The sequence below is a fragment of the Miniopterus schreibersii genome (assembly GCF_964146895.1).
Source record: "Miniopterus schreibersii genome assembly, chromosome: 15".
NCBI lineage: Eukaryota > Metazoa > Chordata > Mammalia > Chiroptera > Miniopteridae > Miniopterus > Miniopterus schreibersii.
The window spans coordinates 42,347,498-42,364,157 of NC_138115.1; the positions used below are offsets into that span (position 1 = coordinate 42,347,498).

At 46.7% G+C, this 16,660-nt stretch overlaps 1 protein-coding gene across 2 annotated transcripts in view; it reads right to left on the reverse strand.

The window, feature by feature from the left end:
• Positions 1-16,660, reverse strand: part of OSBPL10 (oxysterol binding protein like 10) — a 182,170-nt gene that overhangs the window by 12,949 nt on the left and 152,561 nt on the right. For both annotated transcript variants that reach the window (XM_081159261.1, XM_081159260.1), the window contains one exon: positions 5,434-5,583. In XM_081159261.1, the coding sequence (XP_081015387.1) occupies positions 5,434-5,583 (150 nt within the window). The remainder of the gene's footprint in view (positions 1-5,433; positions 5,584-16,660) is intronic.

The window sequence follows — 16,660 nt, forward strand, 5'->3', positions numbered from 1 at the left end:
AGCCCAGTCCACTGGAGAGAAGAGGCTGGTATATTTTTTAATGTTCCTCTGTCTTTCATTTAAACCATGTCAGAGGAAAATGTACCTGTGTAAAGTAAAAAAGCAGCCAGATGTAAAATTGAACATGTAACACAATTCAAGTATCATAAAAAAAAACCCTGAATGTTAACCTATCTGTCTTGATGATAGAATTGAGTGATTTTTATATTTTTTTCTGAGTATCTTTTGGCTTTGCTTTTATAATGTACTGGAAGAAGAAACATTATTTAAACTACAACCATGCAAATGAAAGGAGATCCCCCAATTTTCTTCCTGCTACAACCTGACGAAACTGAGAATCTGCCTGCTCAAGGATCTGAGCTGGCCAGGAAAAGTACATCCTGGCTCAGAATGGCCTTCGGATGCCACAGTTACTACGTCCTGTCTTTCCGTGGGACAGGTCATCATTCGGCAGCCATCACCTAACTCTCCCAGGCCGCTGCTCTCCCCGTGGCCTCCCACCATGTGGGTAGCTAATGGCAGAGTAAAGAAGAGAGGCAAGCCCTGGCCGGGTGGCTCAGCTGGTTGGAGCACCATCCCATACACCAAAAGGCTGGGGGTTCGATTCCCGGTCAGGGCATGTACGGGAGGCAACCAATCAATGTTTTCTCTCTCATCGATATTTCTCTCAATCTCCCTTCCTCTCTTTCTAAAATCAATTAACAAACAAACAAATATATCCTCATGTGAAGACTGAAAAAAAAAAAGAAGAGAGGCAAAACAACCCCAAACACCCACCATCTCTTTTGCCTGCCCCCAGAGCCACTCCAGGTCTCACCTGGGAACCCCCCAGACAGGCTGTGCAGGTTAGGGACTGTGCACTTAGGTAGCCTGGGAAACCCCCTCAATGAGGCTAAATCATTAGAAAGAAAAAGAAGCCACAGACTGTCCCCAAACTACTCTACTTCCTGAACCCTGTTCCTTCTGGGGCCCAGGGGACTCTCTGCTGGGAAGGCAAGCCAGGGAAAGGAGCAGGCAGAGTTGCGTGGAGGGTGGTTAGCCCTGACACACAAAACTCTGAGCGAAGGTCACCCCATGACCTTGACATGCATCCTCTCCCCATCCTATGGCGATGGGGCTGCCCTGGAGACAATTCCACCCCCGGGCAACAAGAATTCTCATGTGGTGTACCCGAGACTGAAATGACAAGGAGAGAACAACTACAATACTTACCCATTACGTACTTTTGAAAAGGGCAAGAATTTATAGCATTTTCCCTTAGTCAGCATATCTGAACTCAGAAGATGAAGGATTAAAACAAAATAGGAAAAAGAACTCCACTGAGAACCCCAAATCACTGAACATCAGAACCAAAAGGACACACATGGCGGTCCCCCTGGAAAAGCACAGCCGTAGCGTCCTAGCCGGCCTCCCAGCTCTGTCCTGCCCACCCTTCCCTCTCCACACCCAGCCAGATTCTTTCTAAATCTCCACAAGAGACAGAGTTGAATCTGGCCCCCCAACTTCCTCTTGTCCACATTACCCCCAACTTTCAGCCCCCAGCCCTCCCCTCACAAGCCCCCCCTTCCCCGATACATTCCTCCTGTTTCCCCTTTCTGCCCCTCCCCTGCCTTGTCTAAACGACACACAGCTACTGAGCTCAAGGGTAACCTCCTCTATGAAGCTTTTTCCAACAGCTCCTGCTCCCAAGACTAAACCCATGACCTCGTCCTTCATGTCTTAACTGCACCCCACACTCACCTCCATCACAGCACCCACAGTGCTCTTTTTCTCCTACTAAAGCTGTAAAGAGTACGGGGACAATTGGGGGAACTTTTACAATGGGCTGTATATGAAATAGTTTTACATCAATGGTAAATTTCCCAAGTGTGACAAATGTAGTGTAAGAGAAATGTCCTCTTGTTCGAAGATACAACACACTCCAAAATGGTTCATAAAAAAATACACATACACACAGATATGCACGTGTGCATGTGGGGCTGCAGAGGGCGAGGGAGAGAGAAATGGAAAGAGGCAACAGAGAAGGAGACAGGAAAGAAGGGAGAAGCAACGCTGAGTGGCAAAATGTTAACTGGCCAATAAAGGTGATAGATGGAAGTTCACGGTACTGTTCTTGCAACTCTACCGTAGATTAGGAAATGTGCAAGCTAAAAACTTGGAGGAGAAAGAAAAAAGACTCTACTAGAGATGAAGCAGCTGAGAACCTATCAATTTTCCAAGACAATCCTCCCGAAATTACAGACTCAGGGAGTATGGCCTCACAGCCAACGCCAAGCCCAACCCACTAGATCCGCATTCTGCACTTGACAGTGGCCATCTGGCTTTGTCTGAGATGGGAAAAGCAGAATACCTGGGGCAATGGAGCAGACGGGTCGGCAGTGGAAGACTATTTCCCCTTTCCTCTCTTCTTGGAACGTTTTTTTAAAATATATTTTTATTGATTTCAGAGACAGGAAGGGAGATGGAGAGAGAGAGATAGAAACATCGATGATGAAAGAGAGTCATTGATCGGCTGCCTCCTACTGGGGATCGAGCCCATAACCCCTGACTGGGAACTGAATCTTGACCTCCTGGTTCATAGGTCAACGCTCAACTCTTATTGGTACGTTTTGACAGTGTTTGTGCAGAACACCAGACAGATGCCTTTCAAAACCAGCCCCTTGAACAGTCTGGACAGGATGTCACACGTTCCATTAAAGCAGATTTCTCTCTCTCATACTATCTTCCTGCCTTTTTTTTTTTTTTTTGGTGCTTTTGCAAGTAAGTCATTTAATCATCTGTTTCTTGGGTGGGGGGCACCAGAGATACAGCCAGGAATGGGTGAGTACTAATTGGGCTGTCTGCCTCCTACAGAGAGGTGAGTGATGGCCCAGCTGTAGAGATGATGGCATCCAAATAGCTGGAATCACTGCTGCAGATTTATGGAGCCATCAATAAGGGCTGCCTTTTCTCCCATTAACATAATTAAGACAATGAACTACTTTGGGGAAAGGGAAAAAAAAAAGATCTGCACTCGGGACTCAGAGAACAATTAATTACATTTACAGCGGCATCAATCTAGAAGTAAATAACTAATCTTCAGGCTGGGCCCTTAGAACTTTGAAATAATCGACCGCCCATCAAGAAAGTCAAGGGGCTCCCAGAAAGAGGGACAGTCCCTTCCCCTCTCCCAACAGGGAACACCAGAGGTGTCTGCAAAGGGAGGCCCAGACATGATGCAGTTTTCTCCAAAGAAACATCAGTTAACTTAATAACCTTAAGAATTATCTGCATAAAACAGTACTCTGTCCTTAGACTGGCAAACCTACCCAGTGCAAATGAGCAAACCAAGAGAGGCCAAGACCACCTGCTGAGATTGATCTGTGCAATCCTTTAAGGAAACCAGGGGAAATAATACCCACCTGACAAAATAAAGGGTAGGTAATTCACACTGCCAAAGGTTTCTTTACTTAGCCAACAGGTGGCTCCCCTGGGTTTCCTTAAAGTGCCAGCTCCCTTCACACTCATCTCCTCATGCTTAGAGCATCACAAAAGGCATCTATTAAAATTTTTGTTAGATGGAAAGAGTTTAAAATAAAATTTTACTTTTTCCAAGAAGATATTTACTACCTAAAGAGAAACGCATCTCCTGTTTCATGCCCTCCAAAGGCCTTCCCATCTCCGCAGGATCAATTTTACTCTCCTTTACATGGCTAACAATGCTCTGCAGGATCTGACCCCTCTACCCACTCCAAGTTCAACCACGCCACTCACCAGCACACGGTCAGTCCAGCCACCATGCCTTCCCCTCTGGCTTTGCTCATGCTGTTCCCTCTGCTGGGAAGGCCTTTCCTCCCACTCTTCCCACTAAGGCCCACTCATCCTTCAAGATCAACCTAAATGCCTCTTCCTCAAACAACCCTTTTGTGGCCCTCCATCTCTCCGTGGTTCCTCCTTTCTCTCCCCTTTTCCTTCCTATGCTACCCACAATTTGTGGAAACATAGTGGGTTACCCAGTGGAGGTTTTCACCAGCAACTTGGGGTTATGGAACCACAGCCAAGGAAAGAGGGCAGACAAGGGTGTTTCGGGAGGCAGGGCCAGCTACATACTTATGGGGCCCAGTGAAAAATGCACATCCAAGCTCTCTTGTTCAAAATGATTAAGAATTTCAAGACAGAGACAACAGAACACTGAACCAAGCACATGATGCTGGTGAGCACGGGGTGCTGGGTGACCCCTCTAGTCACATGCCCATGAAACTGGCCTGTCTGGTGACCATAGTTAATTAGCTGAGGTGAAATGCAGCCCTGGGACCCACTTAGGCTGGTGACTTACGGAGGCATCAATACGGGCGACCTACGCAAACATGGGCAGCACACCTGTTCCACACACACCGGAGCCTCATCCTCGAGTCAAAGGATGTTCTATCTCTAGGGGGCCTGCTCACCGGACACTCCGTGCAGCCTCAGATCTTCAATTGCCAATTTAGCACACGCTTAACTTAAAGACCTGGGCAAGAGCCGAGAAGAGGAAAGAAGACAATAACGAAAGACAGAATCTCACTGACCTTTTTATGATGCGGGGTGACAAAAGCCCACAGACCTTAGGCGACGATAGAAGGCTCACCTCTTCCTCTCACAAGTATTCCAGCCTCTCAAATCTCCCCTTGCTTTTTAAATAGCAGCTTCTTCCCGGTAAATAAGTTTAAAACTATAGACTAGAAATGTTTTTCTTGCACACAGCCAGCCAACTATTGAAATAAACCCAACGTTGGCTCTTCGAGGAGTAGACCATGACTCCAGAAATGCAAAGCAATCCGATCCTAATAAAATAATAAGATGCACAGTTCTGATTTCCTTATTTTAAAACAAGGATCCTTGTTGAGCACAGCACCAGGAAGAGTTAGTTGCACGTGTACCAACCGACAGGTGTGTTTCTTTACACGTGGACAATGAGATCTGCATCAGCAACAAGGCCGCCTTTGGGGGACTAGCTGGGAAAGCCAGTGACTGCAGCGGCAGGTCATGCCCAGGTGTGCGCAGTGGCCTCGCTCCCTGCTCCACTGTTTTCCTTCCTCCTACTTTCTCTCTCTGGCCACTGTGCCTTACCTATCTCTATAGGTCATCTTCCACCTTCGCTAGGACACAGCAGAAAACAAAAATATCCTATCTTGAAATTTCCTTATCATCTCAGATGCTTTTTCTGATGCCATCCCTGCCCTTGTAGTGTCACAGCTCCTGCAGAGATCAAATGCAAGACTCATGCCCTGAGGATGAGCATAAATCTCCTTTCCAATTATACCTGGAATGTCCACACTTGACTGCAACGCTGAGCTCTTCCCCACTCTGCTTTCCCAGCCTCACCACAGGAAAAGACTGTGAGCCGGGAAGGCTGAAAGGCAGAGGCGGCACCCAAACACCCGGCCACAAACCCAGGGGGACACGCCAGCCTACCTTGGTGAGATCCATCCCAAGTTTGAGCTGTGAGATGAGATGAAGAATTACGCTGCGCTGATCCTCCATGACGCCCAGTTCTGCCTCCTCTTTATCTTCAGTGTCGCTTTTTTCATCTTCGGACAAAACCAATTCAGGGCCCGAGTTTGGCTAAAACAAGACCATCAGTAAAAATCACCAGCTGGTCCAGCAGAAGTGAGAAGCACTGCGCATGAACCCATATGCGTGGCTAAGGGAGCCAGACTCTGCCCCAGGAAGAGGTTCTCTATAAACCAGTCCTGTTGGCCACAGGGTGGAGAATGACCCTGAGCTGTTACACACGCCCTCCAATCTTCCCAGCGCCTCCTTCCTGAGCCTGTGGCCTAAGGACTTTCCCTGACAAGCAAGTTCCCTCCCTTTAAGAAACTAACATGCAGGAATGAGCCCCTTAACCTTGACCATTCCCAAACAATATTCTCCTATTAATTGGCACAACCCAGGACACGTTATATCTAATACAAATTTTTCTGTGTTGAAGTAAATGTTTGTTACCCCAGGTACTGACTGAAATTACCTTATTTATGGGAAAATGTACTCTGAGATTGTTTCTACTGTTTGACGTCAATATCACTACAGCAAGTGTAGAAAAGGAGTGGGCATTATTTGGGAAGGGAAGCAAAAATGAAAATGTAAAGAAACACTGATACTTCAGAAGAATGCTGAGATACATGCTGGCCAATAGACCCTGCTTTCCTTGATGCAAGTTTATTAATTCAATTACTTGGTTCCATTTTTCCAATGACATAAAAAAAACAACAACAGGCAAGTTAATAAACAAAATGTGCAAAGGGAATGGCTGAGCACAAAATGTTCAATACCCAAGAATCAGGAACTGGCTATTATGCAAAGCTGTCCTCAGAATTCTGTTGAAAAAATGAACCATTGCACATTTATCTATGTTCTTATGGTACCTGTTTACATGTAAGCAAAAACTCTGCATAAAACATGATACAATTGTTTCGATGGCAGGTTAGATAATCGATGGCAGGTCAGACATAGTGAACTCAATATACAGAAATGCGGGAGCTCCAAGGTAGTAAGTATAAAAGGATACAGACTTGCCCAAATGTCATGCAAAAACTAATGATTTATAAACCTCATTGGACAGAATTATTTTATTTAAAGGCACTTCCAATACGCAAAGGTTGTCTCAGTGATCGAGGTGGTTGTCATTGTCCGGCCTACCAGACATGGGCCGGCCACTCCTCACCAGCCCTCCAGCGAGAAAATGCAGCGCTCCCCCTGCCCTGGGGTAGGCATTTTTAAAATTTGAAATCAAGTAGCATTTTCCATAGACATACTGCTCAAATTATTCCTAAGTCTTCTCTGAGTGACCCTAATTCTGGGCAGACAGTGGGGCAGCCTCAGTGATGACCATGGGACTCCCCCCAACCCCACACCCACCCCCAGGCAGGAGTCGGGTTTCCTCCATCCTGTGCCTGGTTCTCTGGCCTCATCGCAAGGTGTCAGCTGACACCATCGGCAAGTGGCTTTGTCAGAATGTACTGAAATGACTCCATCCTGGTGCAGCGAAGACTAACGGGAAGTCAGAGAGAGAACTCAGGTACAATCCCTCCAGGGGCAAAGGTGCTGCTGCTGCTACTTCTCTGCGGGGGCCTGGTAGGTGGCAACTTGTATCAGCAGATTCCCCCTCAACCCAGGGCAGCTGGGGGAGGAGAGGGCGACACCCCGGCATCTTGCTTTGGGAGGGAAATGGACAGTCAAAAACAAATCAAGGCACATCATGCACCCAAGGGGGTCGGGGTGGCGTGCAAAGCCCTTGACCATCTTGACAACAAAGGTAGCTCCATTTTGAGAGCAATTATTCCTGCTTGAAATTAGCTGTTCTCACAAAGTATTGATTGCAAACCAAACAAATCATTAGCTCAACTGAGGCAGCCATAAGCTTTATAAAGCAAAGAATGACCCTTTCTTCAGAAAGCGTGATTGCCACTTGCCCACGAGCCAGTACACGGGGAAGCACCACCGTGCCCACTCACCGCCCTACTCAGCGCTACGCGCTTACAGGCCACCTGGGACCCCTCCTCCTGCTGGCTGCCCTGCTTGAAACCTGAACCCAGCTTGTTCCTGGGGCCAGGACCAGGAAGCCTTCAGCAGATCCTGCCACGTGATACTAAGAACACGTGTTACTGTGCACACAAACCTCTCCAGCTCTCCCCATGACAATCAACATCACATCTCCTCTGTGTCTGATGATGACTCTCAGAGACACAGGCTCCAGCAGAGAGAATGAGGCTGGTACACAGGCCCCAGAAGCTGACTCACTCCAGGTGACGTGCAGTCAGAGCTCCTGGGGCCCTGAAGTCCTGCCAAGGGAAGAAAGGCCGTGGGGAACCAGACACACATCTGCCTCCTTGGCTCAGATCCTTAGCAAACTGTGCCCTAAGCTTAAACAAGGATCCAGCAATATTTCTGTCTCCCACAGCTTCCGAGAACTTGCCCTTTCTCTTACAGGGTGGTTTGCAAATAATTCTCCTGCGCAACCTCAAAGGAAATAATCAGGGGCTTTAAAATAAAAAAATTAAAAAAGCTGGTTTCATTCATCACATTGTTAGTGAACATCTTAGAGGATGCCTGCAATTCCACCCACACTGGAACTGTCATGCAGAAAGGTAAGGCCACATGCTGTTTTGGGTCCAAAATGAAGGCAGTACATGGATAGAATGGTGGGACTATTCAACAGGTCAGCTCTGTTGTATTAGCAACATCAATACAAATATGTTGACATCTGCAAAGCACCTGACAGCAGGCACTGCAAGAAATGGGGGTTTGGAGAGCCAGGCTTTGATGGAGTTTTAAGACAGAAAGCCGCCTTCCCTTTAGGGGTCAGGGTTTGTTGATTCTGCTACTCTGATGTAAAAAGCACTAACAGTCACTGGCTCTAAGTCTGTTCTCCACAAACAGGTCCATGTGCCCTCTGTGTTCTCACCCTCCCACTCACAGAGCTCTGCTTCTGTCCTGGGGGCCCCTGCATGCCCACACGCTCTGGTCCCTATGGATTTCTGCTTGTAAAGCAATGACAACTGTCTCGAGGTGATCAAGGGTGGCAGAACAGTGTTTCTCCATCTCAGAAGAAAACTGAAAATGAGAAATGGTTTTATAATGCTGAGAAAGATCATAAGACTTGAGCAAGAAGGTTCTTGAAATACCCCATCCTCCAGAGATCTTTGCAAATGAGCCAAGCCAGCCATAAAAATGTACGCTAACTCGAAGATAAAATGGAATTAAAGTGTGTTTGAAAGAGAAGCAGGCTTTGGAATAATGAGGTTTTTAATAAAAACAAAAATTATGACTCAATATTTCTACCACATGAACACCCCAGGGCTACAGAAAGCAAGTGACTCATTGTGCCTATTAGCAAACGTGGGTAAGGACAAGTGAATCTCATGAACAGCAAAAAGCGCACGTGGCTGGGGTTTAGAAACAACTCCTTGGTAGCTTAGCAGTGACCTCTGCCCCAAATCATGGGCCCTACAGACACCCTTAAGATATCTACCACTGCCCTTGAAATTTTATATATAAATTGTATGTCTGGGCATTTGTCTGGAGAGAAGGAGTCCATGCTGACCTTGGATTCTTAGAAGAGTGTCTACCCCTGGGCTGACCTCAGGGCCTGTCAAGTACTGAAGGGTTTGAGAGCCTGTGAGAGAGAGACTCCTAGGGCAGGAAGCTAATCAGTCACAGCATCTGCAGATGCACCCCACCTTTAACCACACCTCTACTTCTCATCCAGTAGGGGGCAGCACATATATGAGACTATGGTGAGGCCCAGACCAGAAACAAAATTGTGACTTGTGCTCAACAGTCTTCTCCAGGGGGACACCAGTGTAGGGGACACACTGAGCTATGCTTTCATCTCTCCTCTTTAACAAAAATCGAATTCTTCAATACAAATGTAAATTACAGATAAGACTGATATTCCAACCTATTTTATTCAACACACATAGGTAATGTAAGTACAGTTTGGGTGAGTTCCAGGAAAAACCAAGAAACACTTATCTTCCGAGTTCATTTGCCTACCGCAGGCCTCACTCCACACCAAGCTCTCAAAATCTACTCCCCTTTCCTGAGCCTCACTCCTGTTTCCCTTTGCTCAGAGAGTGTATGTATATCCAACCCATCCTTCTTTCTCCACAATGATCTTCGCTTCTTTCTTACTAAGACCTGGCCCTCAGACAGCTGGGGCCAATATAAGCAGTTTTACCTACTAACGTCCTCTGGATTTGTAAATGCCTATTAACCTGGCCTCTTCCCTCCAAGGGCTGAATCCTTAGATTTGAGCTGTTTTGAGAGAGGCCTGTGTGGTTGCATAACCAAGCTTTGAAGAAGCCCTTTTCCTGTTAAACAGGGAGCAAGTCCATTCCAGAGCCAATACAATACATCACAGACATGCAGGTGCGAGGGGTCTACAAGGATTACATGGGCTCTTATAGCCATCTTCTGCCCAAGTCAACAAGTGTCAAGAAGAACAGAACGCGCTGAGTTCAAGTGATCTGTCACTATCCTGAAAATGGACCTGAGCAAGGACAGAAAATAAAGCCAGCTAGAGCAAGAACATCCAATTCTCCTCCAGCAGTGAGCATGCTGCAGCTCGATCATTTTCAAGCCTGGCATCTCTCCCCACACACTGTTACCTTGGCACGGAGGCACAGGGAGAACTGAGTCATACCAAAGAACCTTGGTATTGACTGACAGGAAGCAAACATTGTCCACATAATGTCTTTATGGGAAAATGGGGATACCCGGCCACGTCAAGAAGAATATCTGGTATTCTGAGGACCACAGAAAGGTGGGGCAGTGGGGAGAAGACCCAAAGCACCACCTTCGATATCCTCAAACGAGAGAAACGTCATGACATACAGCAGCTGGGCAAAGGGCTAACCAGGGAATGTGTGTCCTCCTATGTAACTTCTTTCTCAATTCCACTACTACACAGAACATGCAAGAACATGCAGGAATGGCCACCAGGCCTTCTGTTCACCAGGGGATAACAGTCAATAGAAGTTCGTTCGCCAGAAAATGAGAGCTTCTAGAGACAAACAGGGATGTGAAGTTGAAACATGGACAAAGGTTAGGGGGCCAGAGAGACAGGAAGGGTAGGCAAGCAGAAGACCAAGCGGAAGAAAAAAGAAACAGTGAATATTAAAAGAGAAGCACGGGGTCTGAGCACCTAAGAGGTACAAGTGGCCAGAGACAAACTACTGAACCATTTCTGGGGGGGTTCTAACGATAAAGGTGCTACTATTGTTGACTACACTTACGGGATCCATAAAACCAAGTATTTAGTCACTTTTCCCTCCAGTCAACTTTTTTCATTTCAATATTCACAACATATTTAACCAAATTATCACAATCACTACTTGGTCCTCAGAGTGTAGCTTCACATGAGTAATATTTCACATCCTACGAAGCCCCCTCGAACAGCTCAGGGTCGTGAACACTGGCGTAGCTGCGCTCGGAGATCTAGTCCAACTTCGTACACAAGCCAGTAGCACTGGCAGAGCCCAGGGTGCCCGAGATGGCCAGCAGTCCCACAAATTTCACTTGGCGTTTTTGTCCCTCATCCCCCAATAAGAAATGTTTATCGAATGACTATCAAGGGCAGGGCACTCTCTATCACATGCTGGGGGAAACTGTTTCCCCTGAGGACACACGCATAGAGTTTTGTTGGATGAACGGAAAGTGGCTGCTCCTGATGACCTACTGTCCATCCCACGCTTAGCACAGGTGGGATTTCTCCTCTGGAACAGTCTCTCCTGTGCCTGCCTCTAATTCCCCAAAAGGAAGCCATTGGAGCTGGGTGGAGGCTCTCTCAGTTCACTGCATGATGCTATCCTCTCGTCAGAAGTCATACCAAAGAGCTTGTTGTCGGACACATGTCGTCGGGTGGTATGTTGTCCAGCTGATGCCCCTTGGCCCTGACGCAGGGCAGCTGCCGAAGGCTCCACACATGTACTATCTTCTATATGGAACCGCATCCAAAGCTGGGTGGCCAACCGTGCCTTGAAGGCCACCACTCTACTTAGGGGACCTTATCTTGCCATTTGGAGGTAGGTACAATGAGGGCGACCCGATGGAGAAGTTGTCTCTTACTCTTAACAGGTTCGAGCACAAGCATGTCCACACAGCTGGCTGGTCCCAGCTGCCATATTGGAGATGCTGAGTTGGTTGCCACTGACATCACAATCCTTCTGCTGCTTCCCAGTGGATGAGCTGGCTGTCTTGCTCTAACCACACATACACACACACTTGCCACACTTGGCTCTCATAGACTGGAAGGACAGATGCTCTTCTTGAGCAAAGGGGCTGACCTGCAGAGAGGTTAATTTTAAGTAAAGCACACCCTGGAAGGCAGAAGGAAGTCATCAGCCAAGATCATCAGGAATAATTATACCAAGAGGATTCAACAGGGGTTCCTTTAAAAACATTCAAGGGGAGCATTCATAGGAGGTAGCAGTATTAGTCTTTCTCTAACGTCCACATTTCTGCTTGGAAACCATTTTTAAACAAAAGCAAAAGAGAAAGGAATTGGGAAGGAGCAAAGAAAATCTAAAGAAAGTACAAAAAAGGAAAAGCAAGTAGCAGCAGCACATGCAGCTGTGGCTTCCAACGCGGACCAGCGAGAGTCCGGGCCACCCGCATGCAGGACCCAAGAGGCCACAAGCCACAAGGTAGAGTTCCTTTAGCATCAGCATGCAGCCAGGGATACGGGCAGGGCACAAACATCACAGGCCTAGGTGCCAAGCGCTGTGTCAGCTGCTTTATGACATTATCTCAATTAGCAAAAGTCTAGCACTTGCAAACCAAACCCAGGGCTGAGTTAATGGCCTGGCCGGCCTCAGCGATGTTCCTGAGAGCGAAGCCATGGGAGGCTGAGGGCACGGGTCGCCACAGTCCTCATTCTGGGTGTAACACAAGCAGCACAGGTCACATTTCCAAACTCACAGGAAGCTTGTTAGCACAGGGATCAAAGTCACGAGAAGGGAAAGAAAGAGGCCACAAAAATGGGAATGCAATCCCCAGAGCCCTGGGAGACAGCAAAACATAAAGGGAGAGCTCTGAGCTTTGGCTGCAGAGACACGGCCCTGGATATAAATCCTGAATCCACTACCTTCCACCTGTCAGACTCAGTGTCCTCGTCTGTGAAATGGAGGCGGTATCATCCACAGCTCAGAGGAATGCTTAGTAAATGGCCACTGCTCTCCTGTGGCCTGTAGCTTCCACAGTGGGTATGTGGCAGTACCCATGAGCATGTAGATCTAGACGCCGCTGCTAAAGCAGGCGCCATGTCCTCCTGTGCCCTCCCTCCTCCCTGGAGGCGCCCCTCTGGAAGCTATATGATGCAGCCCGAGCTCCTGGAACCTGTGCATATGGTATTTTACACAAGAGGCTTTACAGATGTGATTCAGCTCAGGGACGTGAGACGGAGAGTGTCCTGGATTATCCAGATGGATCCGATATAATTACCTATAGAGGCTCTTTCCTGGCTGTGGTCAGAAGGAGATGGAACTATGAAAGTACAGTCAGAAAGATGCAACACTGCTGGCTTTGGAGACAGAGGAAGGGGCCACAAGCCAAAGAAAATGGGAAGCCTTTAGAATCCAGACATGGCAAGGAAACAAATTCTCCTGGAGAGCCTCCAGAAAGGAACACGCCCTGCCAACACCTCAGTTTCAGCCCGGTGAGACTGGTATCAGACATCTAACCTACAGAACTGTTAGATAATATGTTGTTTTAAACCAATAAGTCAGTGATCATTTGTGATAGCAGCAACAGAAAATTAACATATTATTTAATAAGCAAAGGGGAAATAGTAAAAGTTGGTGGCAGGTAGATAAGAGAAAAAAGAAAATACTGAAAGTGGCAGGTGGTGCCAGCAGTAAAACTGACTGGCCAAAAATGTCTGCAGGTGGATTGATCTTAGGCAACCATGGGCCATATAATACAGGAAGATTCATATCTCCCCTCCTCTCAGATCCACACACTTTAAATGGATCCCTCCCACCAGCATCCTGACTTCTCTGTTTTGCCCACATTCTTTTAGTCGTCAGGGCTCAAGGCCTGTAGGTTGTCCTACACCTCCCCAGCACCCCAACACCCAGACATCCACCTGGTCCACACATCCCTGCCTCTCCTCACCACTATCACGCTCTAGGCCTTCAGCATGTCACTGTATGATGCTGACATTTCGTGGATTATCTTTCTAGTCTGGATTCCTCACGCTGTCTTGTATCAGACCACTGAAATTCCCTGCTCAAAAGTCTTCAATGCTGTCCCACTGCCCAGAGAAACTATCCACTCACTCAGCCCAACATTTAAGGCTTTCTTCAACCTGGCCCCTTTCTCACCTTCCCTCCTGCTCTCACCCAGCCAAGCCCAGCATCCTCAAGCTCCCCCCTAGACCTGTACTGCCCAATGCAGTATCCACTGGCAGCATGGAGCTATTAAAACTAAATAAAGCTTAAAATTCAGTTCCTCAATGGCACCAGCCACATGTTGGGTACACCACAGTCACCTGTGGCTTGTGGCTACCCTACTGGTCAGCGTACAAAGAAAACACTGTCATCCCCGCAGCAAGTTCTACTGGACGGCACCACTCTACACCTTTAACGTCCTCCTAGTTCATTGCCACGCCATCCACCATTTGTTATATTTTTTGCAAAAACAGCACCCGTGCCATGATGCATTTCTAATGACACCAGGGCAGAAGCAACCTCTCCCTCCTCCCAAATCTCGCACGTAAGCCTCGCAGGTCACTCACGGGTCACTACTGTGCCTCTTTTCTGAACTCCTTGGTAATATAAAACGCAGTGAGAACAGATCATTTTGAAAATCTAAAAGTCCTAAAGAAGCACCAAAGAATAATTTTACCAGCACCTCCAGCTCAGAAAATGATGAAGGAATGATGTATTTCGGGATCTCCAATGGTAATAAATGATTCTGTGCTAAAATCTTAAAGGACTTCTACTACTTGTGCTTCTACTGTAACCATGATGTGCACCAAGAATAGAATCCTGGCTTTCCATATCCACAGTTTAAATTACTATTGATTTATGCTTTGTGCTGGGTGATGGATTTCTTCAGATTCTGCAGATGGCAAATGCCTTTATTCAGAAAGTAAAGACAATGAAACTAAAGCTGCTGGCACCACATTGGTGATTCTTTCAGACTCTACACTCAATGCCACTCACTGCTAGACTGCCTCGCCTTTTCCACAAATTATGCACAGTCACGGGCTTAAACTCTAAAATAGGGACGGGGGAAAGATGCAAAGCAATGTGAGTATGCAGAGCAGCTCTGAGTCAGACCTACTAAATGTGAGGTCTCCGGCCTGCAGCCTCAGGTAGGGAACTTGACAGAAATGCAAAGTCTAGGGCGCCAGACCTGTGTATGTTTGTTTGGGGGCTTTTATTTTTAATTGAATTTATATATGGTGCAATGTTTAGACCTCAGTATATAGTCTCATAAGCTGTGACAAATGTATCTCTTTATATCTAATTAAAATTTTTACCACCTTAACTATTTTTCAGTGTACAGTTCAGCAGTGTTAACTATAGTCAGGTTGTACAATAGATTTCTAGAACTTTCTCATCTTGCAAAACAAACTCTATACCCACCAAACAACTCCCCATTTCCTCCCCTAGCCCCTGCAGAACCTGTGTTTTCCCAAGCCCTCCAGGCGATTCTGATGCCTGGCATTTGAGAAATGCTGCTCTAATGACCCCAGGCCATGGGGGCTTCAAGGAAGAGCAGAGAAATGCAGCAGGTGTGTGAGGGGCCTGGCACCAGGAAACATGGTGCAGAAGGTGTGTTACTTGGCAATTTCTGATTCCCCAAACCCAATCCTGAGTGCCCAGTGTGGCCATGGCCCTGCCTTAGACACCACGGAGAGCCAAACACAGACAAATGGACTTTTCTCCAAAACGGGTATAGTCACAAGTTGAATAAGAAAACTATATCTTAACATTAGACCAGATTCTGGAAATTCCGCTTGATGGCCCTAAAACAGAATTGGAAAGCTATAAACTCTGAGTGGCAGAGGGTGATTGTATTTTCATCAGAGGCCGTGCCAGTCTTTTAATTCTCACTTTGAATTTTATCTGTCCACTTTAATCATGTATGCCTCTCACTGGGAAATTCCCAGTTGATTCTCTGCAATCGAAATGTTTCGAGGGTACAATAGCACTAAGGCAATAACCAGTGGCATTGCAAACCACAGACTAATTCTGATTTACAAGTCATTAGAAGCAAGAGGCATTTACTGTTCTTTGCAGGCAAAAGGGGATTACATCGCAAATAATGGAGAAAAGCAAAGTGCATTTAAAACTCTTCTGCTGGGAATGCTCTCTCCAGGTCACACAGAACACACACTCACCGAGGGCTTCCTGTGTGCCAGGAACCTGTCAAAAGAACCTGGGCCGCATCTCAGCCTCCGAAGGATGAAAATCGGGCTGACCTAGGCCACCGCGCTTCAAGAGGTGGGTTTCCAGATTATCATCTCCTAACTCAAAAAAGTTCCAATGATTTACACCACAGCACATCAAGAGCTAGGACTTTCAGAAACAACCCAACACTTGGGCAATTTTAGACATACTAAGGGAAAAGCATCTGGGAGAAAACAGGTCCTACCTAGCGTTTATCAGAAAAAAAGAAATAAACCCAAAACTACACCATCACAGCTCTTAATTTTATGGTGAAGATGCAACAATGAGCCTCTATTAAAGCTACAATCTCCAAATACCACTCAATGCTTTTTGGCTCCAATAACAGGCGTTTTCTCTGCTGTTTAATTTGCATTATGTCCATTTTTCTAGCCACCGGGACAGAGGATATTAAAAGGTTTCCTTGTGCTTTTATTCAAATGTGAATTGATGCTCAGTATTGTAAGACGGTAATTGCAGCAATTCTTTTTTTTTTTTTTTTTTCATATTACCCCACTGCCATAAAATCCAAATGAGCTTGCTCTGTTTTCTACTTTAAAAACTGTCGCATTCCATACTGTGCTCTGCCCCATTCTGAATCGCTTCACTCAGTGAAACTTCAAGGGGGAGGAAATCTGTGAGACAGCTCTGCTCAGTCCAGGGTAATGTGAACACCGTGTGGGGAGCAGCGTTAATGATCAGAACTGTGGGGTTAGCGAATTCAGCATAAAAAGAAGAGAGTGAAT